Consider the following 26,970-nt stretch of genomic DNA (forward strand, 5'->3'; position numbering starts at 1 on the left):
GTGTCCTTAAAAACACTAAATAAATACTCACTTAGGGGGAAAGAGACGTCTGCAGTGTGGCCTTCCTACCACCTTCCTCGACATTTGAGCCTGACTACACTACAGACCAGAATTGTAGTAAGTCCTGCTGCCTTTTCTTCATTCTAGTGATGGTGAGATGAAGCCTCATGAGGCATCGAACCACTTGAGCCAATTGGTCGAGAAAGGGTTCATTTCTTGAAGCTTCATGTGCACACGAAACCACCTACTGGCCAGGTGGATAATCACAGGCAGCTGGATCTAATCCACATAATGTGTGATGCATTGAATTTTTGTGTCTGCTATGGGACTATAAATTACAAAAAATCTATGACAAAATAATTTCTGTGCATAAATGATCATATATGTGTATGATACAATATTTTTGAATGTATTCTGTGTGTGTAAATTTTCCCAAAATGGTAGTATCATATGATATGGCAGGTTGTGTAATTATATTTTTCTGTCACTTTAGGAAAATGGCATTGGCATAAGCAGGCAGAGGACAGTAAAAGTGATTGTGGCACTATATGCTTGTGTTATCAAATCAAAATGTTACCACACAGGGGAAATCCTCCTCTTTTTTTTTCTTTTTTAAGTTATATTTTTTGGGCTTTGACACCTTTTTATTTATAGAGGAGAGGACAGTGTAGAAACTGGGAGAGAGTGAGGAAAAAAATGCAATTAAAAAGCCACAAGTTGGACTCAAACCTGGGCCTAATGTTTCATGGGCGTGCACTTCACCATTAGACCAAGACCGCACCAGGGTCACAACAGGTCCACACCTCATTCCCCTCTTTCTAGCTGGCTCCCTCCCTCCGTTTTTACCTGTCCTCCTCTCCTCACGCCTAAATCTTCAAACCACTTGCCGAAGCAGTCACGTGGTACAGCCAGGCAACGAGTGTCCGGACGTCATCATTTTCGGCTCCTCCCCTCAATGAAACAAGCCTCGATACGCGCTTCACGGAAACGCCCCCTCCATTACTCAACACACGCTTCGAAGCCTCGGCACATCTCGTAACATCACTACTTTGAGGCTATCCATCCAATTGGCTCACTCATGGGCCAAAGCTTCATGGAGCTCCATTTCCTCTACTGCGCCATCAAGTGGACAATACATGTAAAATAAACGCAGTGATTATAATGACCCCATCCCTTTGGTGTGTGAAGCTTTGAATTGAATAAATGAATGAATCCTGTTCGTGACGCCAATACATAGAACTTCTAAATATGGGGTCTGTCTTTATGATGCAATGGCCGGGTCAAAAGGGAAAGTGGAAACAAAGTGGGGATAAGGTTGTGACAAGATCAAACCCGCGAACCGGGTTAGGGTTAGGGTTAGGGTTAGTCATAAACACAAGCCTCGATACGCGCTTCACAGAAGTCTTCCTGGATGACTCGGCACACGCTTCGAAGCCTCGACATGGGAGAACACATCCCTACTTCATATATCTTTTCCACTCTTGTAGCTAATGTTCTCCGTGATGGTAGCTTGTACTCTGGCTCACCTTCTGGGAGCATATCTCCAGTTACCATTTTGGTTATTAGCAGGCTAATCGTCTCCACTCTGGTTTCGTCACGACGACGTGTGCTAACAGGGCGAGCGAAAGACGTGATGCGAGACTACCTGTCTGTTTTCTCCTTGTGCTTTAAGCATCTTTAAGACAATATCCGGTTTGGATCTCAAAACCTCATGCCCACTAAGTCTGCCCGAAATCTGGGTGTCATGATCCATGACCAGCTAACCTTCAGGGTTCATGTTGCCTTGATTGCTCGGTCCTGCCGTTTTGCCCTCTATAACATCAAGAGGATCAGACCCTACCCGAGAGAACACGCAACACAGCTCCTGGTTCAGGCTCTTGTAATGTCACGTATTGACTACTGCAACTCTGTACTGGCAGGCCTCCCTGCATGCACTGGTTAGCCCTCTGCAAATGATCCAGAACCCAGCAGCACGTCTGGTCTTCAACCAGCCTAAGACAGCTCATGTCACTCCCCTGCTCATTTCTCTACACTGGCTTCCAGTTGCAGCTCGCATCAGATACAAAACTCTAATCATGACTTACAAAGCAGTCACCAAAACCGCTCCAGTTTACCTGGAACCCCTCATCCAGGTCTACACCCCTTCTCGCCCGCTACGCTCAGCCTCTGAAAAGCGCCTAGTGCTTCCAGCACACAAGGCCTCCAAATCCCTAGCTTGACTCTTCTCTTCTGTTGCCCCTAAATGGTGGAATCCATTCGATCTGCAGAGTCCCTCTCTACTTTCAAAAGACAGCTAAAGACCCAGCTCTTTAGGAAGCACTATGCACTTAGCTAGACTGTTCTCCACTGTTGTCCCCAGTGGCAGATCATGTCTTCCAGCTACAGTTGACTCACACTGTCCTGCTCTACTCTGGGAATCTGTGATCAGCTCTTGAGTGACCCAGCACTTGGTAATTTGGTCATTATTGTGGTGATGTTAATTGTTGATGATGATAACGGAAGGTCTTAAATGGTTTTGTTGCTTCATTGTAGATGTTCATTATTTTATTTAAAAAAAAAAAAAATTCCTTATTTACTTTTGTGCATTGCCTTTATACTGCTTGGCAGTACCTGCACCCAAATTGACTTGAAGTACTTTGTTACTCTTGTCTTTGCTTGTGTTGTCACAGACACGAACAATCTGCCGTCAGCACATTGTGATGTTCTCCAAACTAAGAGCACAACAATAAGTCCTGTTTATCCCCTGACAGTGATCTCTCTCTCTCTCTCTCTGATTTCATCTTGTGTCGTGTGTGACAGTTTTAGACTCAGCTGCAGTCCTGATGGTATCAAACTGAGCGCTGTGCAGAAATAAAAATCAGAGCATGATTCAAAGTGAAGTGAACAACAACTTCACCTGAGTCACCTGTTTTAGACTCTGTTTAAATATGATGTCAGGAAAGATAATCAATCACAATTAATCTCTGAATTGATGCCAGTTATTATCTTGGTATTTTGAAAAGCCCATCCCTAATAATAACTGGACCTGGGATTGAACCTCAGACCATCCCAGAGACAACAGCCTCTACCACTGACATCAGACTTCCACCAGATCCGTGTCCGGTCCGTCTCCGTGCTCTCTCATATGACTCCAGCTGTCCGGTTGCATCTTCAGAGCTGGACAACCAGACCAGGTTTTCCCACTGTAATCACTGAATCAAGGATTCTCCTCCTCCTCCTCTCCTCATCCATGTTGTCTTTCTGGTCCTCTGAAAACCTCTGACCTGTTGACTCCAGGCCTGGCTCCGCTCATCATGACTTTGGTTTGTTGTTGTAGTGAAGTGAAATACGATCTGGTGATAACACCGAGTGTTTTATTCTGAAAATGAACCGGATGTTTTCATTTTGTTGTGGCATCTGACTTCCTGTCCCGCTCCATCTGCTCTGTTGAGATTGATGCGTCGTGCTCTGGCATCCGGCACAAATAGAAGTCTTGTGTATCTGATCCGGAGGGCTCTGAGATGCAGCCGGAACGCAACGGCGCGGATCCAGTGGAAGTTAACACATTGACTAGAATAGAAACCTTACAGATCTGGTGCTGTGACGGATCGGAACGTTAGAATCTGTGATGTCACCCTCTGTTTTTGAAGTGGTGCCTTCTGTCGGCAGTTGTCATATCAAGATGCTGACTCAACCTAACTTAGGCTGTAACGCAAAGACGTGGATTTAAAGGGGGTTCTTTAGCCTCTTTGCTAACAGCTACAGGGTACCCAACTGCCAATCACGTCAGCCATTCCCTTATTTATTTTTACTCGTAAGCTTAATATCTTAAAAAATAACCTGTTTCAAAAGAAATCATAAGTGTTTTATTCTGAAAATTAACTGGATGTTGTCATTTTGTTGTGGCGCCTGACTTCCTGTCCCCCTCCATATGCTCTGTTGAGATTGATGCGTCGGCAAAAATAGAAGCTAGAACGCAACGAAGCGGATCCAGTGGAAGTTAACACATTGACTTGACAATGATGTTGCAGGGACCATAAAACTCATTCAAAACTTGCAGCTTTCACATGCAGCCACATCTTAACCCTCCTTTATGTTCGTTTCTCAGGAACAGCAATACTGTTCCTGGGTCAATTTGACCCGGGGTATATTTAATTATCCAAAAGTGTCAGAACCAAAAAAATACCAATTAACATTTTCAAAATTTCATTATTAACTCCATTACTAGCCATTTAAATCAATATTTGACTGCGGGGTCAAATTGACCCAAAACAGTACGTATATAATATACACATGCAGGGGGGTTGCAAATATGTTAAATTGAACATTTTTTTTAAATGTGTTGATTTCGCTAGTTAAGCCAAGCAAAAGAAGTTTCAGACCGAAAAAATACTTCCTGCTATGTTGCAGGTCAGATTGACCCATTGTAAAGTTCAAAAATCTAAAAAAAAAAAATGTTAAAATTAATTTTCTCTATGAATCTTCTTCTGCTTGGCTAAATTAGTGTGAACAACATATAAAATGAAAATGGTTCATTTCACACATTTGCATCACATACTGATCGTGGGTCAATTTGACCCGGCAGTCAAAGTGGAGGCGAAATGTTGTCGGAAGTGTCAAATACTAATTCTTTCTTTGCAACTGTGTCACATATTTGACCCCAATCACTTTCCAATGTACATTAAAAAAAAAGTTTTAACATAAATTTTCATAAAAAACAAGTTTATTATCCTAATTGAACTATGATCTGTGAGAATTAAAGAACACAAATGAACAAAATATTGATTTAAATGGTTAGTAATGGAGTTGATAATGAGATTTAAAAAATGTAAATTGGGATTTTTTTGGGTTCTGATTCTTTTGAATCATTAAATATGCCCTGGGTCAAGCTGACCCGGGAACATTATTGCTGTTCCTAAGAAACAAACATAACAGGAGGGTTTGGAATGGGTCAATCTGACTGGAACCTTACAGGAGGGTTAACCTCCACCTTCCAACTCCAAGCCACCGTCTCTTCTCCAGCGAGCACATCCAACAGCCTTTTCTGTTTGAATGTCTGATAGATCAATCTGAAGTTTTTCTGAATGACTTCTAACAATAACCCGGTTTCTAACGAGTACACTCTTAACTCCGAGAACTTTCCAATCACTCAGGAAATCATACCAGTTTCCGTTTGATTAGCAGCCAGCCTTCCCACCTCTCTGAAGAGTACTCCTCTTCTGCAGGAAGCTTGGAGTTTTGATTGCAAAATTCAAAGTAGAGCTAAATTTATGTGGGTGCAAGAACTGTAAAAAAAAAGTATGTGACAATATATGTGAGAAGAGCATATAAAGAAATTCTGTGAGGATCTGTGCTGCCACAGACGCACATAAAGTGTTTTTTGGCGTTTAACTCAGTTCTCTTTCCACCCACATCCTCAAACCTCCACTGTGCTGGCTCCAGACATGTGGGCCTCATACTTCCCTGATAAGGTTTCTACCACCAGTAATCAATTCTCTGAGCCTGACCATTCATTCTGCCGCACCCACTCAGCTTAGCCTCTCCTCTGAAGTCTCTGGACGTCTACTCAAGGCACACTACCTGTCCACTGGACTTGACATCTTCAAACACACCCTCCAAAATCTGGTGCTCAAAAAACCACACCCTCAACCCAGGACTTATGAAAACTACAGACCGATGTAACTCCTGCCTTTCTTGTCAAAGATTCTCAGCCCTCTCTCTCTTATTCTCCTCTATCCCTCTTTCCAGACCCAACTCGTTCAGCTAGTCAGCTGTGCCTCTTGTAAAGGAAAACTCAATATCTTAATACCATGAAATTCATCTTTTGAACCAGGCTGTAAACATGTTTATTTCTGCTGTAAAGATCGTCTTTTTGAATTGGTGTGTATGTGGTTTCTGGTAGTTCTGGAGCCAGCCCTTAGTGGACACTTGAGGAACTGCAGTTTTTATCACTTCCACATTGGCTTCAATTCTCAGTTGCTCCATTGACACTTGATTTAAAGCAGCATTAGTTCATTCAACATGGATAAATGTTAAATAAAATATTAAATAAAAATAGTTTATAAAATGTTTAATTAAATGTTAAATAAAATGTTGAACAAAATGTTAAAATAAATGTTTAATTAAACGTTTCTTCAAATTTTAAATAAGATGTTGATTAAAATGTTGAAATTTGTTTTAATAAAATGTTGAACAAAATGTTAAATAAAATGTTTAATAAGTTTAATAAAATGTTAAGCTAAAATATTTTATAAAATGTTACATAAAATGTTTTATAAAATCTTAAAAAGAATGCTTTATAAAATGTTTGATAAAGTGTAGAATAAAATGTTAAATTATTTGTTAAATTAAATGTTACATCAAATGTTTCGTAAATATTACATTAAATTTTTTTTAAATATTAAAAAATGTTTTATAAAATGTTTAATAAAATGTTTGATAAAATGTAGAATAAAATGTTAAATGAACTGTTAATTCAAATGTTAAACAAAATGTTAAAATGTTTAATTAAATGTTAAATTAAATGATAAATTAAATGTTTTATAAAATGTTAGTGTTGAATAGAATCTTAAATATACTGTTCAACAAAACGTTAAATCAAATGTTAAATCAAATGTTAAATCAAATGTTTAAATAAAATGTTTTGAGAAATAGTTAGTGAAATGTTGAATAAAATGTTAAATCAAATGTTGAATAGAATGTTTAATAAAAGTTTGAATTAAATGTTGAATTAAATGTTAAATTAATTCTAAATTAAATTATTTAAAAAATGTTTTATAAATGTTAAGTAAAGCGTAAAAAAAAAGGTAAATAAAATGTTCAATAAAACGTTAAATAAAATGGAGATCTGGAACAAGCAAGGGACTTCTGGGTCAAATTTCCCATCCAGCAGTGCAGCATCAACCAAAATCAGCACCATGGACAGCGTCAATGCCACTGATCTCCACTGTAACACCCATTGACTTTATACACACACTTTCAACTTCTCAGCAGCATATAACGCAATCTTACTTCCAATATCCGGCCGTAGTGTCTTGTCATATTCCTTCAGCAGATTGTTCAGTATGAGTGTGGCGTCCTCCTGGTGCGACCTGGGTACCAGCATTTGATTGACAGAGGTATGGTGGTGGTCCTCGTCGTCGTCGCCATATTCCAGTAGATCGCAACTGAACGAGGGAGGGAGGGAGGGGGGGAAAGGGGGAATTGGTTTGTTAATGATCTGAGTGTTACCTCCTTCCAGCTGTGAACATGTAGGATGACACCTTTAACACTTCCATTTAAAGTGAGTTCATGATTGGTCACCAGTCAGTAGAAGATGCTGTTATATTTCTGTGTGCTTGTGTGTTGCTGCGCGTGTGCGTACGTGTGCGCGCGCGCGGGGAAAGCCCCATTCTTAAAAAAAAAAAAAAAAAAAGGGTGGAAAAAAAAAAAAAGGAAAGGCGTTTTTAAGGCAGATCCATTCACACTGATTCACTGTAATGCGCATCAAAACCATCAATAACCCCATGTGAACTTTGAAACACTCATCAGATCATGAGCATGCAAACTCAGCGTGCACATCAGACTCACCGAGCACTTTGAAGAAGAAGTATGAAGAGGAGGAGAGCAGATTTGATTGTCATTTTCCCATGCACTGATCACTTCTGATCACAAAGACTGATGGATGGAGATGCAGGAGTTGCGCCGCTGTGCCAGTACAGTAAAGGTGTGCGACCATCAATCCGTGCTCTGAACTTCCTCATCCACCCACACACTTTCATCTGCGTGTCATCTGCGACCACACACACAAACAGTGGTCTTTTCCCACCCCGCCCTCTCCGATCCGGCAAGCTCGTCGAAAGGGGGGGATCCTCCGGGACGCACCCGACGATCAATCAGTCTGATCGGTCCGACGGAGGGAGTCCAGACGGCTTGATCCAGCAGCGCGCTACTCCTCCTCCTCCCTTCAGACGCGCGTGTAGGCAACAGTGGAGGGGTGACGCTGTCTGCTGCTGCTGCTGCTGCTGCTGCTGGTGGTGGTGGTGGTGGTGGTGTTGGTTCTGGTGGCGAATCTTTCAGGAGATGAACATCTTGCATGACTCATACACCGTGTGCACGCTCCAGACTGTACCTGGAGCACATCTTCCCAAAGAAAAACAAGACGCGTCGTTGTGACAGGCGCTCAGGCTACGTCATATTTGTTATCTGCTGATTTCAAAATTGTTCCAGATGTTTTTTTGGAATCATCAGTATTCTGATTTCCTGGATACACACCTCATTCTCATGTTACACTGTTGCAGCACACATATCATGACTTTCCTGTGTATTAATTATTGTTTGCTTTATGTTAATCGCCACTCAAAGTCACGTCCAGAGAATCACACACAGCAGAGTCACGCCAAGCTCTCCTCCCAAACTTCAATGAAGTCATCTCTGAAGAGACGCTCAGCTCAGTGGATCAGTCCAGTGCTCAGCCTTGAATTAAAGAGGGCCTCTTTGGTTCAGAAGAGCACGCTGTGTGCAAAGCAGGCAGGCTTCACTGCCTCCTGGTGGCGTAGCATGCAGAAGTGCTGCAATGTTGACTGGAGCTGCAACGGATGAATTGTGTTGACAATACACTCAGATTATTTACTTGCTGGCAATACTAGTCTGCTTCAAGTTAGAATTCAAAATATTCCAGATAGTTTTTTGTATTTTTAAACATATTCTTTATATGTTGTAAAACGTCCTGCTGTATGTCATTAAATATCCATAAGAATTATATATGCATTGTTTTTGGTTAATAATCTACTGTAGGGTTGATCCCACATCAGTGTCAGTCCAAGGGGGTTTGACCATGGTGATCAAACATATTGGGAAAAAAGTTAAAATTTGCAAAAAGTTCTCATTTGCAAAAAAGTTCTCATTTGCAAAATTATAATTTGCAAAAAGTTATCATTTGCAAAAAGGTTTCTAATTCCAAAAGTTGTCATATGCAAAAAAATCTAAATTGCAAAATGTTCTCATATGCAAAAAAAATCTCATTTGAAAAGAATTGTAATTTGCAAAAGGTCCTCATTTGCAAAAAAGTTCTCATTTGCAGAAAATTATAATTTGCAAAAAATTATAATTTGCAAAAATTTCATTTTCCCAAAGTTCTCATTTGCAAAAGTTCTCATTTGAAAAAAAGTTGTAAATTGCAAAAAAAATTATAATTTACAAAAAAATCTTATTTCAAAAGTTCTCATTTGATAAAAGTTCTAATTTGCAAAAAGTTGTAATTTGCAAAACATTCTCATTTGAAAAAAATATGATTTGCAAAAAGTTGTCATTTGCAAAAAAGTTCTCGTTTGAAAAAAGTTCTCATTGCAAAACATTCTCATTTGCAAGGAAATTCTCATCTGGAAAAAAATCTAAATTGCAAAATGTTCTCATATGCAAAAGAAAATCTTATTTGAAAAGAGTTGTAATTTGCAAAAGGTCCTCCTTTGCAAAAAAGTTCTCATTTGCAAAAAAAATCTCATTTGCAAAAAGTTCTAAATTGCAAAAAAATATATAATTTACCAAAAACTCTTATTTCAAAAGTTCTCATTTGATAAAAGTTCTCATTTGATAAAAGTTCTCTTTAGCAAAAAGTTCTCATTTGCAAAAAAGTTCTCTTTTAATCCTCATTAGTTTTTCAACATTAGCCTCATCACTTGTTGCAGTCAATCACCCACCAACACATTCACTTTGATTTAGCATTATTATTATTTTTAATTGAAGTGTGCACATTTTGATACTGTAAGATTATATACCTATCGGGTTATATTAATCAATGCTGCTGACTTTGAGTTACCTGGATGACTATGTCAAGGTTAGGTAGGTAGGTTTAGTTAGGTTAGTATGACTTTGAATTTTGTTCACCCCTTGTGTTCACCTTGGTTTAGAACTTATATTTTGTCCTGTTCATTTGAGTTGTGTAAATTTGTGACACTCTGGTGTCCTGTTATTGCTTGGTCCCTAACAATGTGCTATAGTTGAGTAAGTAATGGAACTACGCGTACCACCATTGGCTACATCCACTCCTTCAAACCCCTCAAATTGAAAAGCTCCATTCAAAGCCAGCTCCATCTCTCTCTTTCTAATGTGTTACCATTATAAAGCAGCATCGACACATTTACCAAGAACTTCTCCATGTATATGTTCATCATGTTTTATTTGGTTATTTTCAGTATAATACATAAAACAAATATGACACATAACACAAAGGATGGATAACAAATACTTTGACCAAGCCAGGCTCTGCTTCATATTTGCAAAATCTCTGTTTTTAATATACATATTTTCAAACAACGCAACAAAGTTCTGACATGAGGCTCAAATGAGGAGAAGGAGAAGCACTGTTGTTGATGATCTCAAGATATATCAGTCCTTGATTTGTCTCCACAGCCGTCCAGACACTACGGGGAGAAAAACAAGCATTCGTCTTGGACTGGGCCAATCGGGGCTTACACTGGAGTGAGGCACTTTCCTGCAATAACTTAAGCGGAACGAAATCTCTTTCCTAACGGATGAATCTGAAGCTGCTGAAGGAAAAAGAGGAAGAGAACAGACTCCCTGTGTTCCTCTTTGAATCCCTTTCATCAGCATACCAAAGATAACACTAATGTCATGAAGTTAAGTGGGCTAAATGTGTGACTTTGTTCAGCACTTTGGCTCATTGTGTTGAAATTCACTAATTAGCACCACATTAGCAAATCAAAGCCTGAACAGAGTAAAAAACGAAAGTGAGGCGATGAAGGCGCTCGAGGCGATGTGATTCAAATTCATACAGGTGTGTCCGGCGCTCGTTCAACAGCAACCCATCCCACAGGTTGATTTACTTCAGCTGGGACCACACAGACATCGCCTTCCATACGGGGAGTAATGAAGGTCAAATACACTCACATGGTGCAAGCTTTCAGGTAGCTTCGTTCCTCTTGATAACAGCTTGACCCAATAATTGGCACGACTAATTGGCTGTGAAAAAAAACTCCTAGTCCCAACATTTGGCGAGGACCCAACTTCTGCAAGAGGAATCACGAACAAAAGGGACAAGAGCAATTATGCATTTGTTTCAAGCAGCATTCCCCAAAAAACAACACGGAGGAGAGGAAGAGATACAGAGGGGGGGATGTTGATACCAGTTATCTAGAGCTCATAGTGCCCTATTACCTGCCGGTCGCACCTGAAGTCTCTAAAAGTAGTATGGGAGGTAGAACCTTCAGCTTTCAGGCCCCTCTCCTTTGGAATCATCTACCAGTCAGGGTCTGGGAGGCAGACACCCTCTCTCCTTTTAAGAGTAGGCTTCAAACTTTCCTTTTTGATAAACCTTACAGTTAGAGCTGGATCAGGCTTGGACCAGCTCTTAGTTATGCTGCTATAGGCTTAGACTGCCGGGGGGCAGACACCCTCTCTACTTTCAAAATTAGGCTTAAAACCTTCCTTTATGACAAAGTTCGTAGTTAGAGCTGGCTCAGGCTTGGACCAAGGTTGGATGTTGTTTCCAGGATAAAGGGATGTTTATATCTAGAACACTATGCTCCCAACATGCAGGCCTGCTGGTCATACCTAAAGTCTCTAAAAGTAGTATGGGAGGTAGAACCTTCAGCTATCAGGCCCCTCTCCTTTGGAATCATCTACCAGTCAGGGTCTGGGAGGCAGACACCCTCTCTACTTTTAAGAGTAGGCTTCAAACTTTCCTTTTTGATAAGGCTTACAGTTAGAGCTGGATCAGGCTTGGACCAGCTCTTAGTTATGCTGCTATAGGCTTAGACTGCCGGGGGGCAGACACCCTCTCTACTTTCAAAATTAGGCTTAAAACCTTCCTTTATGACAAAGCTCGTAGTTAGAGCTGGCTCAGGCTTGGACCAAGGTTGGATGTTGTTTCCAGGATAAAGGGATGTTTATATCTAGAACACTATGCTCCCAACATGCAGGCCTGCTGGTCATACCTAAAGTCTCTAAAAGTAGTATGGGAGGTAGAACCTTCAGCTATCAGGCCCCTCTCCTTTGGAATCATCTACCAGTCAGGGTCTGGGTGGCAGACACCCTCTCTCCTTTTAAGAGTAGGCTTCAAACTTTCCTTTTTGATAAAGCTTACAGTTAGAGCTGGATCAGGCTTGGACCAGCTCTTAGTTATGCTGCTATAGGCTTAGACTGCCGGGGGGCCAAACACCCTCTCTACTTTCAAAATAAGGCTTAAAACCTTCCTTTATGACAAAGCTCGTAGTTAGAGCTGGCTCAGGCTTGGACCAAGGTTGGATGTTGTTTCCAGGATAAAGGGATGTTTATATCTAGAACACTATGCTCCCAACATGCAGGCCTGCTGGTCATACCTAAAGTCTCTAAAAGTAGTATGGGAGGTAGAACCTTCAGCTTTCAGGCCCCTCTCCTTTGGAATCATCTACCAGTCAGGGTCTGGGAGGCAGACACCCTCTCTCCTTTTAAGAGTAGGCTTCAAACTTTCCTTTTTGATAAAGCTTACAGTTAAAGCTGGATCAGGCTTGGACCAGCTCTTAGTTATGCTGCTATAGGCTTAGACTGCCGGGGGGCAGACACCCTCTCTACTTTCAAAATTAGGCTTAAAACCTTCCTTTATGACAAAGTTCGTAGTTAGAGCTGGCTCAGGCTTGGACCAAGGTTGGATGTTGTTTCCAGGATAAAGGGATGTTTATATCTAGAACACTATGCTCCCAACATGCAGGCCTGCTGGTCATACCTAAAGTCTCTAAAAGTAGTATGGGAGGTAGTGCCTTCAGTTATCAGGCCCCTCTCCTTTGGAATCATCTACCAGTCAGGGTCTGGGAGGCAGACACCCTCTCTCCTTTTAAGAGTTGGCTTCAAACTTTCCTTTTTGATAAAGCTTACAGTTAGAGCTGGATCAGGCTTGGACCAGCTCTTAGTTATGCTGCTATAGGCTTAGACTGCCGGGGGGCAGACACCCTCTCTACTTTCAAAATTAGGCTTAAAACCTTCCTTTTATGACAAAGCTCGTAGTTAGAGCTGGCTCAGGCTTGGACCAAGGTTAGATGTTGTTTCCAGGATAAAGGGATGTTTATATCTAGAACACTATGCTCCCAACATGCAGGCCTGCTGGTCATACCTAAAGTCTCTAAAAGTAGTATGGGAGGTAGTGCCTTCAGTTATCAGGCCCCTCTCCTTTGGAATCATCTACCAGTCAGGGTCTGGGAGGCAGACACTCTCTCTCCTTTTAAGAGTAGGCTTCAAACTTTCCTTTTTGATAGAGATTACAGTTAGAGCTGGATCAGGCTTGGACCAAGGTTGGATGTTGTTTCCAGGATAAAGGGATGTTTATATCTAGAACACTATGCTCCCAACATGCAGGCCTGCTGGTCATACCTAAAGTCTCTAAAAGTAGTATGGGAGGTAGAACCTTCAGCTATCAGGCCCCTCTCCTTTGGAATCATCTACCAGTCAGGGTCTGGGAGGCAGACACCCTCTCTCCTTTTAAGAGTAGGCTTCAAACTTTCCTTTTTGATAAAGCTTACAGTTAAAGCTGGATCAGGCTTGGACCAGCTCTTAGTTATGCTGCTATAGGCTTAGACTGCCGGGGGGCAGACACCCTCTCTACTTTCAAAATTAGGCTTAAAACCTTCCTTTATGACAAAGTTCGTAGTTAGAGCTGGCTCAGGCTTGGACCAAGGTTGGATGTTGTTTCCAGGATAAAGGGATGTTTATATCTAGAACACTATGCTCCCAACATGCAGGCCTGCTGGTCATACCTAAAGTCTCTAAAAGTAGTATGGGAGGTAGTGCCTTCAGTTATCAGGCCCCTCTCCTTTGGAATCATCTACCAGTCAGGGTCTGGGAGGCAGACACCCTCTCTCCTTTTAAGAGTTGGCTTCAAACTTTCCTTTTTGATAAAGCTTACAGTTAGAGCTGGATCAGGCTTGGACCAGCTCTTAGTTATGCTGCTATAGGCTTAGACTGCCGGGGGGCAGACACCCTCTCTACTTTCAAAATTAGGCTTAAAACCTTCCTTTTATGACAAAGCTCGTAGTTAGAGCTGGCTCAGGCTTGGACCAAGGTTAGATGTTGTTTCCAGGATAAAGGGATGTTTATATCTAGAACACTATGCTCCCAACATGCAGGCCTGCTGGTCATACCTAAAGTCTCTAAAAGTAGTATGGGAGGTAGAACCTTCAGCTATCAGGCCTCTCTCCTTTGGAACCATCTACCAGTCAGGGTCTGGGTGGCAGACACCCTCTCTACTTTTAAGAGTAGGCTTCAAACTTTCCTTTTTGATAAAGCTTACACTTAGAGCTGGATCAGGCTTGGACCAGCTCTTAGTTATGCTGCTATAGGCTTAGACTGCCGGGGGGCAGACACCCTCTCTACTTTCAAAATTAGGCTTAAAACCTTCCTTTATGACAAAGCTCGTAGTTAGAGCAGGCTCAGGCTTGGACCAAGGTTGGATGTTGTTTCCAGGATAAAGGGATGTTTATATCTAGAACACTATGCTCCCAACATGCAGGCCTGCTGGTCATACCTAAAGTCTCTAAAAGTAGTATGGGAGGTAGAACCTTTAGCTATCAGGCCCCTCTCCTTTGGAATCATCTACCAGTCAGGGTCTGGGAGGCAGACACCCTCTCTACTTTTAAGAGTAGGCTTCAAACTTTCCTTTTTGATAAAGCTTACAGTTAGAGCTGGATCAGGCTTGGACCAGCTCTTAGTTATGCTGCTATAGGCTTAGACTGCCGGGGGGCAGACACCCTCTCTACTTTCAAAATTAGGCTTAAAACCTTCCTTTATGACAAAGTTCGTAGTTAGAGCTGGCTCAGGCTTGGACCAAGGTTGGATGTTGTTTCCAGGATAAAGGGATGTTTATATCTAGAACACTATGCTCCCAACATGCAGGCCTGCTGGTCATACCTAAAGTCTCTAAAAGTAGTATGGGAGGTAGAACCTTCAGCTATCAGGCCTCTTTCCTTTGGAACCATCTACCAGTCAGGGTCTGGGTGGCAGACACCCTCTCTACTTTTAAGAGTAGGCTTCAAACTTTCCTTTTTGATCAAGCTTATAGTTAGAGCTGGATCAGGCTTGGACCAGCTCTTAGTTATGCTGCTATAGGCTTAGACTGTCTGGTGTGTCCACTCTGGACTTGCCTTTAAACACCCCTTCTGCACTCAAAGAAAAGCAAAGCTTGGTCTAAGCTTTGCTGATAAACACCCCAAGAGCATTTTACAGATACAGCAACACTTTGACATTATATGCAGTTTTATCAGGGAGTGGCGCACATCACTTGAAGGTATTATGGCACTTAACTGAAACTATGAGGTCCCAATTTCACAAAGCAAAGCAGATACAGTAGCAGCTGATGTCATATACAGTATTCATGTTATTCTCACCAAAGTGCGCTAGCATAAAGCGATCAGTGCGTTATGCTAACGAGAATACGTGACAGATTTAATGACATTGAAGAAAAAGTACTCCTGGGCCACTTGATCTGCTCCAAGCACACAACCATTAGTTCCTGAGAGTATCTCACTGTAGGCCAACATAGTCACACACGCTGTGCTGTCATAGGCTCATGCCAAAAATGCCCCGTGTGCTCACATTGCTTCCAGTTAATTGAAGTCATTTTGAGAAAGAAGCGGATAAAAATTCAAAGATCGGAAAGTGACGAAAAGAACTTCACACGTGAGCTTACAGATAAAGAATAACGTACAAGACACAAACAGAACAAATTCTACGTCATTATACGTCATTTTCTTTTTTTTTTTACTATTTTGAAGGCAGTTTAGATTTTAACCTCAGCTTTGTATTTGAGTGAAACAGAAGAGTCAAGCTCAAAGAGATTTAAGGCAAAATAAACGAGTGCTAGCTTCGTGGGCCGAGTTCAAATTAGTTCAGTTAAGGCAATAGCAAGCTACCCTAAACAAACTGACTTTAAAACCTGTTTCACCTCCATCTACGCTACAAAACTAGGGGTGGGAATCAAAAAACGGATCCGACCTAGAACCGGTTCCAATTGATCAAGTCCATCGGAATTGTACACCTCAAATGTTATCGATTTTTACTTAACGATTCATTTCCAAGCACCACGTCAAGTCACGTCGGTCGCGATACGTTACATTACGTCACACAGTCTACAACGTAGAACTCCTTCAAGTATTTTCCTCCAGGCTCCAGGAGCTACTTCCTGACTCACGCGGCCGAAAATGAGGCACCGCGAGCGGGTAAAATGCCTCTGTGATAACCCCCGGAGGAAAAGTGTTTTTCCTCTCCGAATTCAAAGTATTTTCCTCCAGGCTCCAGGGGCCACGCTTGGACTCACGCGGCCGAGAATGAAGCACCGCGAGCGGGTAAAATGCCTCTGCGATGACCCCCGGAGGAAAAGTGTTTTTCCTCCCTAAATTCAAAGTGTTTTCCTCCAGGCTCCAGGAGCTACGTCCTGACTCACGCGGCCACAAATGAGGCACCGAGAGTGGGTAAAATGCCTCTGCGATGACCCCCAGAGGAAAAGTGTTATTCCTCCCTAAATTCAAAATATTTTCCTCCAGGCTCCAGGAGCTACGTCCGGACTCACGTGGCCCAAAATGAGGCACCGAGAGCGGGTAAAATGCCTCTGCGATAACCCCCAGAGGAAAAGTGTTATTCCTCCCTAAATTCAAAATATTTTCCTCCAGGCTCCAGGAGCTACGTCCGGACTAACGTGGCCCAAAATGAGGCACCGAGAGCGGGTAAAATGCCTCTGCGATGACCCCGTGGAGGAAAAGCGTTTTTCCTCTCCAAATTCAAAGTCTTTTCATCCAGACTTGAAGGGCCACGCCGGGACTCACTTGGCCGAGAATGAGGTCAACCTATCATTCAGTATGTTCAAGTTGAATATGTTCATGTTCAGTCATAATTTTGGAAAAAATAGGAATCGTTGGGAGAATTGATAAGGAATTGAATTGATAAGCAGAATCGACGATGGCATTGACATTGATAAAATCTTATCAATTCCCACCCCTACACAAAACAGAAGCTTGATACTGATAGCAAACAAGCTAATAAGCTAGCTAACTGAAAGCTAGCAAGCATTTGTTCTTTCCCGCCCTCTCTCCGCTAAAAGTCCGTTATGAAGCAAAATGCTATAAAAAACAGAAAAAGCTCAGTATGTTACAAATATTAGCAGTTAGCCTACTAGCTACATTAGCTTAGCATAAGTGCTAAATTCAGGATAAAAATAATGAAAAATATTGTGTTCTCTTTTCTTTCTTTCCCTCACGTAAAAAAAAAAAAAAGTAATTGCAGGGACAACGAACGAAATACAAAAGCTGCTAGCTACATTCTCCACAGTCCTCTCTGAAGAAGGTGAAAAGCTGGGAGATGGATTTGAAGTTTTGAAAATGCTCTAAATATACCCACAATCCCCAAGAAAATAAGCTCTCATGTGAGAAACCCATCTTCAGTTTGACAATTAGCACACTGTCCTCTGAGGTCAAACTGTGTCCCTGCTAACCCGTCCCCTGAGCAGTGTTTGCCTCACAGCATAACTCTGCTGATGTGAATGTGACACACTCTGATGTCTCCACTCTGAGTGTTTGTTTCCTCTCTGGGGGAGCCAGGCTCACAGATTGTTTGTAACGTAGGATATCCAATTCTAAATCTGTCCTCAGAAACACCCCTCGCAGCAGTCCTGTGGATTCAAACTCGAGACGTTATTTGCGGTCAAGCTGCTTTATGATCAGTTATATAAACGGAGAGGCTTTTTGATTATTGGAAAAAGTCTTGGACGACTGGAATGATTAAGTAAAACAACATAAATAAACAAACAATAAAACTAAAAAAAATAAGTATAAGTCATAAAATTATATATATACTGTATATAACTATGTCTGTATATAAATATATATATGGATATATATATTTAGGAAAAAATCTATTTAAAAATAAAAAATATATAATCAAATCTATATAATAAATACATTAAGTATGTGTATATATACATACATGTTTATATATATATATATATTTATACATATATATTTATGTATATATATAGATGTTCATACATACATATAAATATTCAAGAGATATTCAAAATATCTCATATAGATTTATTTATTTTATATATCTGTATTATTTTATAGATTTAGAATATACATATATATACATATATATCCATACATACATACATACATTCATACATACATACATGTAAATATATATATATATATATTCAAAAAAAATATTTCTTTTACTAGCTTTTAGTATTATCAGTCAATTGAAGTTAGGTTGCTCTAAGTTAAAATTACATTACTTATTAGAGGTATATTAAAAATGTAAAAATCTATATTAAAAAGAAATATATTTTTTGAAAATGTATAGAAACGGATTTATCTGTTTTTGCAAATGAATTCTTCATATATACACATACATATGTATATAAATATACATACATACATTTATATGTGTATATATATATATATATGTATAAACACATATATACATATATATGTATATATGCATATACTGTAGATGTATATATGCATTATACACCTATATGTATATAGGTGTATATGTATACCTATATACAAATATAGGTGTATATGTATACCTATATACATATAATTTTGTCTAATTATTTTGATCGCCCAAGCTTTTTCCAAAAATCCTGCATTTAGCAGACATCTTTTGATTTTTAAGTAACAATGTTTGGAGAGACACATGTATATCTACTGGAGAGAGAAACTCATAGAAGCCTTCAAAAACAACTGACATAAAACATAATAATGAATGCATTGCAGCAATTCTTATTTACATGTGTGACTTATAAACAGTTTGGATTAGAAACAGTTAAATACGACTTTCTAAATGACTCGTGTCTTATTGCACGTTCTTTTTTTTTTTCCTCATAAGCTTCAGTGCGTTTCAAGCCTCCATGATGAGAATATGAAAGCGCTTGAATTCTGGCACAATGTCTCAAAATGCCTTTCATGTCGATTTCAAACCTTCCCTAAAGTAGAAGCAATGAATCGCACTGCCATACTGTGTGTTGAGCCAGCAGAGTCAATATTCAAGACAAGGAGGAGTCTTTGTTTCTGTTGAAGGAGAGCATCATGCAAACTGCAGCAGGACAGATGAAGAGGAACAAAGCGCTCACTCTCTTGGTGACGTGTTGAGCAGTTTCTTTGTAGGCATGAGAATCAGGAAGGGGACATAGTGGCAGACTTGCATTGGTTTAAAGCGCTTGAATTTGTTAGCTGGGTATAGTTTGTTTCTGAAATCAAGCCCAGAAGCTTGTTTGTTAATTTTTTTTTTGACAACTCACATCAACACCTGTCATTTCAGTCCACCTCCCTCAGATCAAAACTCCCCCCCCCTTCACAAACTCTGTCTCTAGAAAACAGGAACAAAGATTATGTCGAGGTGACCGCTCCTTTCACCACCGGTTCTCTGTTCAGGTACGTCGCCCAGTAGACCAGGTTGAAGGTTCCAAAGAGCACAGGAAACACTATCCGTGACATCTTGTCGATCTTGCTGACGCTGTTGTAGGTCTTCTTTGGGTCCACCATCTTGGTCTCGGAGGCCCGGAGCTGAACTGACGTGGTGTTGGAGATTGTGGAGATGGACACATCCTTGGTGAGGTTGGGAGTGTAGTTCACGCCTGCTGAGCACACGTTGTTGGGCTTCTTGGACAGCATCATGGGGTCTCGTTTCTACAGGATAAATGACATTACATTTAGAAACAGAGCGGCAGGAAAGACCCTAAGGGGTACAGAACAAAGCAAGCATCAGTGACAATTAGGGGTGGGAATTGATAAGATTTGATCAATGTCAATGCCATTGTTGATTCTGCTTATCAATCCAATTCCTTATCAATTCTCCTAACGATTCCTGAGTATTTCTTTGAGTGGGAAAAAAGTAGTTCTACACAGTCTTCAGCACCAAAAGGAAGCATTTTATTGTTTCAAAAATTGTCTGCACAAGACTGAACATGAACATATTCAACTTGAACATACTGAACAATAGGTTGACCTAATTTTCGGCCGCATGAGTCCGGACGTGGCCCCTGGAGCCTGGATGAAAAGACTTTGAATTTGGAGAGGAAAACGCTTTTCCTCCAGGGGTCATCGTGGAGGTATTTTACCTGCTTTCGATGCCTCATTTTCGGCCACATGAGTCCGGACGTGGCCCCTGGAGCCTGGATGAAAAGACTTTGAATTTGGAGAGGAAAACGTTTTCCTCCAGGGGTCATCGCAGAGTTATTTCACCCGCACTGGGTGCCTCATTTTCGGCCGCATGAGTCCGGACGTGGCCCCTGGAGCCTGGATGAAAAGACTTTGAATTTGGAGAGGAAAACGCTTTTCCTCCAGGTATCATCGCGGAGGTATTTTACCCGCTTTTGGTGCCTCATTTTCGGCCGCATGAGTCCAGACGTGGCCCCTGGAGCCTGGATGAAAAGACTTTGAATTTGGAGAGGAAAACACTTGTCCTCCAGGGGTCATCGCAGAGTTATTTTACCCGCACTGGGTGCCTCATTTTCGGCCACATGAGTCCGGGCGTGGCCCCTGGAGCCTGGATGAAAAGACTTTGAATTTGGAGAGGAAAACGCTTTTCCTCCAGGGGTCATCGTGGAGGTATTTTACCTGCTTTCGATGCCTCATTTTCGGCCGCATGAGTTCGGACGTGGCTCCTGGAGCCTGGATGAAAAGACTTTGAATTTGGAGAGGAAAACGCTTTTCCTCCAGGGGTCATCGCGGAGGTATTTTACCCGCTTTTGGTGCCTCATTTTCGGCCGCATGAGTCCGGACGTGGCCCCTGGAGCCTGGATGAAAAGACTTTGAATTTGGAGAGGAAAACGCTTTCCTCCAGGGGTCATCGTGGAGGTATTTTACCTGCTTTCGATGCCTCATTTTCGGCTGCATGAGTCCGAACGTGGCTCCTGGAGCCTGTATGAAAAGACTTTGAATTTGGAGAGGAAAACGCTTTTCCTCCAGGGGTCATCGCTGAGGTATTTTACCCGCTTTTGGTGCCTCATTTTCGGCCGCATGAGTCCGGACGTGGCCCCTGGAGCCTGGATGAAAAGACTTTGAATTTGGAGAGAAAAACGTTTTCCTCCAGGGGTCATCGCAGAGTTATTTCACCCGCACTGGGTGCCTCATTTTCGGCCGCATGAGTCCGGACGTGGCCCCTGGAGCCTGGATGAAAAGACTTTGAATTTGGAGAGGAAAACGCTTTTCCTCCAGGTATCATCGCGGAGGTATTTTACCCGCTTTTGGTGCCTCATTTTTGGCCGCATGGGGGAGAGGTAGGTGTGGGGTTCGCCCGGAACCCTTCTCCACTTCCACCCGACGCGAACCCCAAGCTTTGAGGCCGAGTCAACAAATGCTTTAGTGTATTTGAGGTATTTGCACCTAGGAGGTCTGGGTCGCAGAGTGTGCGACATAATGCAATGTACCGCGACGTGACGTCGTGCTGGGAAATGAATTGTTAAGAAGAATCGATTACATTTGAGGTGTACAATTCTGATGTAATTGATCAATTGGAACCGGTTCTAAGCCGGATCTGGTTTTCGATTCCCACCCCTAGTGACAATCATATGACACTAGTAAAATCAGAGACAGTATAAAAGTAGGTTCAGTACATTTGGAAGTGCTGCCAGGACTTACATTAGGCATTTTACGACCAAAGGAACTTTTCCCCCGAAACTACATTCGTTTTGACCAGTGGACCCAGGGTCTAAATTTAGTTCAGGGGTAGATAACCCTCCCCCATGTGTGTGTACTTTTCAAAAGAAGAAGCTGTGATTCTCTTGATTTAGCAGCTTGTAACAGTAGTCTTCTCTCAGCCCACCGTGAATGCGTCTCTCCCGGTGTTACGGTTTTAAAAGTGACCCTGTAAACTGGAGCCCTTCAGCTGAACGTGTCAGTGTTTGTGGAGTTCCCACAGCTGTTGAAACACAGAGGGAGTTCCTGGGAATGCAAACTAGTTTCATTTTTATTAAGTCTAAAGACGTTTATGAGGGATGAATCCGGCTGAGAGTCTCCAGTTAACAGGGTCGCTGTTTAAACCAAAACACCGTCCGATCTCTGCTTTTTGAGTTCAAAAGGATTTTAAAGCCGTGTTGAAACGTCTTTGCTACTCGTGCTCATCTCCTCTCACGTGTTGATTCAGTGAATCCATCTGTGATGAAATATATAATGATACCTGCCTGTCCGTCTGCTTCTATGGTGTCATCTGTAATGATTGGCATTCGTCTTTGTTTTACTGCCCTCTACTGGTCTGGTGGTGTAGTGCATTTACTTTTTTTTTCTCCATACATCACTGGCCTGATTTGCACAATCTACCCAGGACTTCAGCCCGCGGTCGAAACGCAGACAACAATGGGGGCACAGGAACCTTTTAGTTCAGGGTAAAGTAGTTCTGGGGGCTAAAAGACCCCCGAACTCTTGGTCCAAATGCACCTAAGTTGATTCTTGTTTGGTGCCAAACTTAAGTTACAGTTAGAAAACGTCTCTGCAACTTTGCGTTACAGAGACATCAACCTTGTGATCGCTAGTTTATGAGCTACAAGAACAAGTAACAGGATCCCTTGAAGGAGACTGAGCGCTGCAAAGACACGTACCTTTGGGTGCTGTGCCTCCAGAGCCTTCTTCCCGTCCCAGGCCCAGCTCCGCTTGGTGAAGTAGTTCACTGTGGCAAACTCAATGAGGGCGGAGAAGACAAACGCGTAGCAGACGGCAATAAACCAATCCATGGCTGTAGCATAGGCCACTTTAGGGAGCGAGTTCCTGGCACTGATGCTGAGGGTGGTCATGGTCAGCACGGTGGTCACCCCTGGATGCAAAGAGAGTGTTACAAATCTGATTTTTTCAGCTAAAGAAAGGGAGGCACTTTAATAAGTCTGTCAGCGAGTGCTCAGTGGGCGGCTGTTTTTACTCTCCCTTGTGTCACCATCATGACAGGGATATTACTGAGATACATAAAAATGATTAAAAAAAAGTTAAATGTGTAAAAACGCCTCTCTCACCGAAGACAGTCCTCGCTGGAACGGATTCTCGATTCAGCCAAAATGACACCTGGGATAGGATTACGGTCATGAAACAGGGCATATATGTCTGGATGACAAAATATCCAATCTTCCTCTTCAGGTAGAAGTGGGCCATCATCACTGTGTACTGTCCTGAGGGGGAGAAGAAACACAAAGGACATTAAGTTAGATAAGAACAATAGACAAGGCTTCTCTAACCATGGAGAGATCAATACTAAGCTGGAGCAGAGAGGGGGAAATCTTGTTATCACATAGTTGATTATTAATACGGTATTTAACCACCTTACTGTAGCACAGGTAACTGGTTAACAAAAAGACAACCATAAGACACATAACACAACCATAGCTGGTTTATTACCAGACCTTCTTTTTTAACCATTATCAACATTATCAGCAGTCATTAACATTATTTTAAACACTTTATTATATTCTTTTTTATTTGCTTCTTTATTACTTGATGTTAATAGAACTCATGTTGTTTTATTTAATTCAATTTTGTTTTTTAGTTATTTTAGGAAATGCTATTCTCTCTTATTTATGATATTTAATTTTATTCTCATTTATTTATTTAGTGTTATCCTATTTTTGTAATTTTATCTTATCTTATTTTGTTATTTAATTATATTGCATCTTATTTTTTTATTATTGAATTCCAGAATTTTTTTTCTAATTAAGTGTTATTCTATTTTATTTTGTTCTATCTTATTTTATTTTGTTATTTTATTCTATGTTAATTTTTTTTTAATTTTATTTAATTTATCCTATTTTATGTAATTTGTTTTTTTTCTTTTTTAACATTGTTTCATTTTTTTTTTTTTGTTATTTTATTCCAGCTACTTTTATATCAATCTTTTTTTATGTAATTTTATTTCTTTTATTTCTTTTTTATTTTATCTTATTTTTTTAAATTTTTAAATTTTATGTAATTTAATTTTATCTTTTTTTATTCCATCTTATTTTGTGTTATTTTATTTAATGACATTTATTACTATCTTATTTTATTTTGTAACTCTATTTTATTCCAGCTTTTTCATTCTATCTTATTTTGTTATTTTATTTCATCTTATTTTATTTCATCTTATTTTATTTTGTAATTTAACTCTATTCCATCTTACTTATTTGTTATTTCATTCAACCTCATTTTATTTTATTCCAGCTTTTTTTTTTTCTTCCATTGTATTTAGTGTTATTTCATTTTATTTTATTATCATATCATCTATCATATTTAGTGTATTTTTATTTTATTCTATCAATTTATTATATTTTATGTTATTTGTTTTATTTTTTTTATTTAATTTGATTGTATCTTTGTTACTTTATTTCATGTAATTTATCTTATCTTATTTTATTTTGTTATTTAAGTATATTCCATCTAATATTTTTAGGTTATTTTATTCAACCTCATTTTATTTTATTTCAGCCTTTTTTTCCTCTATCGTATTCAGTGTTATTTTATTTTATTCTATCTCAATTTATGTTATTTAACTCTGAGTTAATTTGTTTTATTTTTTTTATTTAACTTTATTCTATCTTCTTTTCTGTCTTTTTTTTTATTTCATCTTATTTTATTTTATTCCATCTTTTTCTATCTTCTTTTCTGTCTTTTTTTTTTATTTCATCTTATTTTATTTTATTCCATCTTTTTCTATTCCATCTTATTTTTTCTTTACTTTATTTTATTTTATCCCCTCTCATTTTTTTTTTGGAACTCTATTTTATTCCAGCTTTTTTATTCTATCTTATTCTGTTATTTTATTCAACCTCTTTTTATTTTATTCCAGCATTTCTTCCTCTATCTTATTTAGTGTTATTTTATTTTGTTCTATCTTAATCTATGTAATTTTATGTTGTTATTACACTTTCTGTTAATTGTTTTATTTTTGTATTTAATTTGATTCTTTCATATTTGGTCATTTTATTTTATTTTATCTTGTTTTATTCATTTTTAATTGTATTTATTGCTTCTTTTCTATTCCATCTTTTTTTGTGCTATTTTATTTGATGTAATTTATTTATACATTATATTTTCAATGCTGTTTATGGATATCTCAAAGCAGCATTGACAGCTCTGGAGAGATCCATAAATGGAGTTATTGATAGGAAGTGGTTGAAGCTTTTCAATCCCTTAGCCTGCTTCAGTTTGTCACTGCAGGAGCTGGTAATCCATGAAAAACCCAATGACTACTATCCTCCACACAGTGGAGCACATACACAAACAGCGCTCTCTAGTTCTCCTTCTCACTCCCTCCCCAAGTAAAACACATGCACACACTCATCCACCCCACCCCCACCCACACACACACACCCACACAGAGTAACACATGAGGCTTTCTCTGGGCAAAATCGGATTTTTGAACCTCCCTAATCCCTGGTTACAATCTGCAGCCTGCCATCAGTGAGAGAAAGAGAGGGAGTATGTGTTAAGGGAGGGAGGGAAGGGGGGGGGGTGAGGTCCTCCTGTCCTGGGATCCTCACAGAGTCCTAAGCCACGCCCACTCCAGCCTGCCAATCCAGGCTCTGACACGCACATGCACCGTCTGAAACACACATGAAGCATGGCTCCTCACTGCTGACAGCAGCTGAACACGCACAGGCGCACACACACCTTAGGACGCACTCAGAGCCACGGAGGGGAACGTTTGCTGCCGCTACCCACTGGTGGGATGGAGGGGGGCTGACCGTGAGGACTTCTTTTGTCTTTCATCCTGATATCTTGACAGCTCTTTGTGGAATAATGATCAAACACTGTTGATGGAAGCGGCTGCCGTGCAAAGGGGAGAAGAAGAAGTCTGAACATTTGCAATGGGGAAAGGACTGACAGCGGCCTCAAAGTGAACTTAATTAGCTTGTTTAGCAGGTGCACACCACACCACCATGGCCATGCCTGGACCAGGAGACCACCAATACCACTAGTTTTGCGCTGCGACCCCATCACCTGGGCCCTCTGACGCCCTCATGACTCCAGGCCGTCTGGCTCACAACCACCCCATCAACTGCTTCTGCTGTTGGAAACATCCAGGCATACCCAGGCGCTGCCAACCTGGGACACCCCAGGGTCCCCTTTGCCCTTGATGCATGGATCCCAACAGGACTGGGGGCAGAGGAATAAAGAGGAACATGTTCCTTTGGCGGATCCTACTGCTTTTATCCCAAGGATATCTATTTTGCCACGTCCAAGGGGAACTACCTTTTATGTCCGAGAACAATGCTGCCATGCTGGTCAACTGGTGAGTCCAAAAAGTATTCCTCATACCTGAACCTCTTCCAGTCCAAAGTATGTTTGGAAACTACCTCAAAGATGGCAAGGGAAACAAATCTGTGCAAGTCCTACAGGTCCCTTCAAGCTGAAATAGATCTGTAGACAGCGACTTACTTTAGAATGAGAGTTATTTTGGGAAAGATGTTGCCGTCTGAGACAGGAGAGGCCAGATCCTTTTAAGACAAATTGGTTGGACTACAAATGGAAGTGTTGTCTAATATTAGATGTGCTAAGTAAAGGCTAATGACAACGCACCCATCCAATATTGTCAGCCACGTACCTTCAAACAAGGAGGTTGTGGAATCTCTGTTGACTATCAGCCAATGTCAATGGGACAACTTCAACTTTGGAATATCTCTTTCTCCTGATTTCAGTATTTGAATAATTTCTAAACCCATGTGGTTTAGAGCCTGAAATGTGCTCATTATCAATACAATACTCTCTTGATTTCAACGATTACATACTTTACAGACCATTCTGACTGACTTGTTTTGGGGGGGTGTTTGGGGCGGGGGCATTTTGGCCTTTATTGCATAGGAAAGGAGATAGGCAAGAAATGCAGGGAGTATAGAGGGAGTAGAGAGTGGGGGAAGACATGCAGCAAAAGTTGGAGGATGGGAGTCGAGCCCCTGCGACCTCTGCGATGAGGACTATAGTCTCTGTACATGGGGGGCGCATGCTTAGACCGCTAGGCCAATGGTGCCGCTGACTTTTTTTTTTTTTTTAAGTTGGATTTTTTGGCGTTTTA

General features: G+C 40.7%; 2 protein-coding genes across 2 annotated transcripts in view; one reads left to right on the forward strand and one right to left on the reverse strand.

Annotated features, from left to right (window-relative positions):
• LOC117808442 (gamma-aminobutyric acid receptor subunit gamma-3-like) overlaps positions 1-26,970 on the forward strand; it is a 138,474-nt gene that overhangs the window by 45,042 nt on the left and 66,462 nt on the right. The gene's annotated exons all lie outside the window — the stretch shown is intronic.
• Positions 18,795-26,261, reverse strand: LOC117808444 (gamma-aminobutyric acid receptor subunit alpha-5-like). The gene is made up of 4 exons (XM_034678199.1): positions 26,151-26,261; positions 22,943-23,095; positions 22,538-22,749; positions 18,795-19,628 (listed from the first exon to the last, which is right to left on the reverse strand). The coding sequence occupies exons 1-4, from the start codon at positions 26,212-26,214 to the stop codon at positions 19,329-19,331; spliced, it is 729 nt and encodes a 242-aa protein (XP_034534090.1). The 5' UTR covers positions 26,215-26,261; the 3' UTR covers positions 18,795-19,328.

This window comes from Notolabrus celidotus, chromosome 24 (genome assembly GCF_009762535.1).
Source record: "Notolabrus celidotus isolate fNotCel1 chromosome 24, fNotCel1.pri, whole genome shotgun sequence".
Classification (NCBI taxonomy): domain Eukaryota; kingdom Metazoa; phylum Chordata; class Actinopteri; order Labriformes; family Labridae; genus Notolabrus; species Notolabrus celidotus.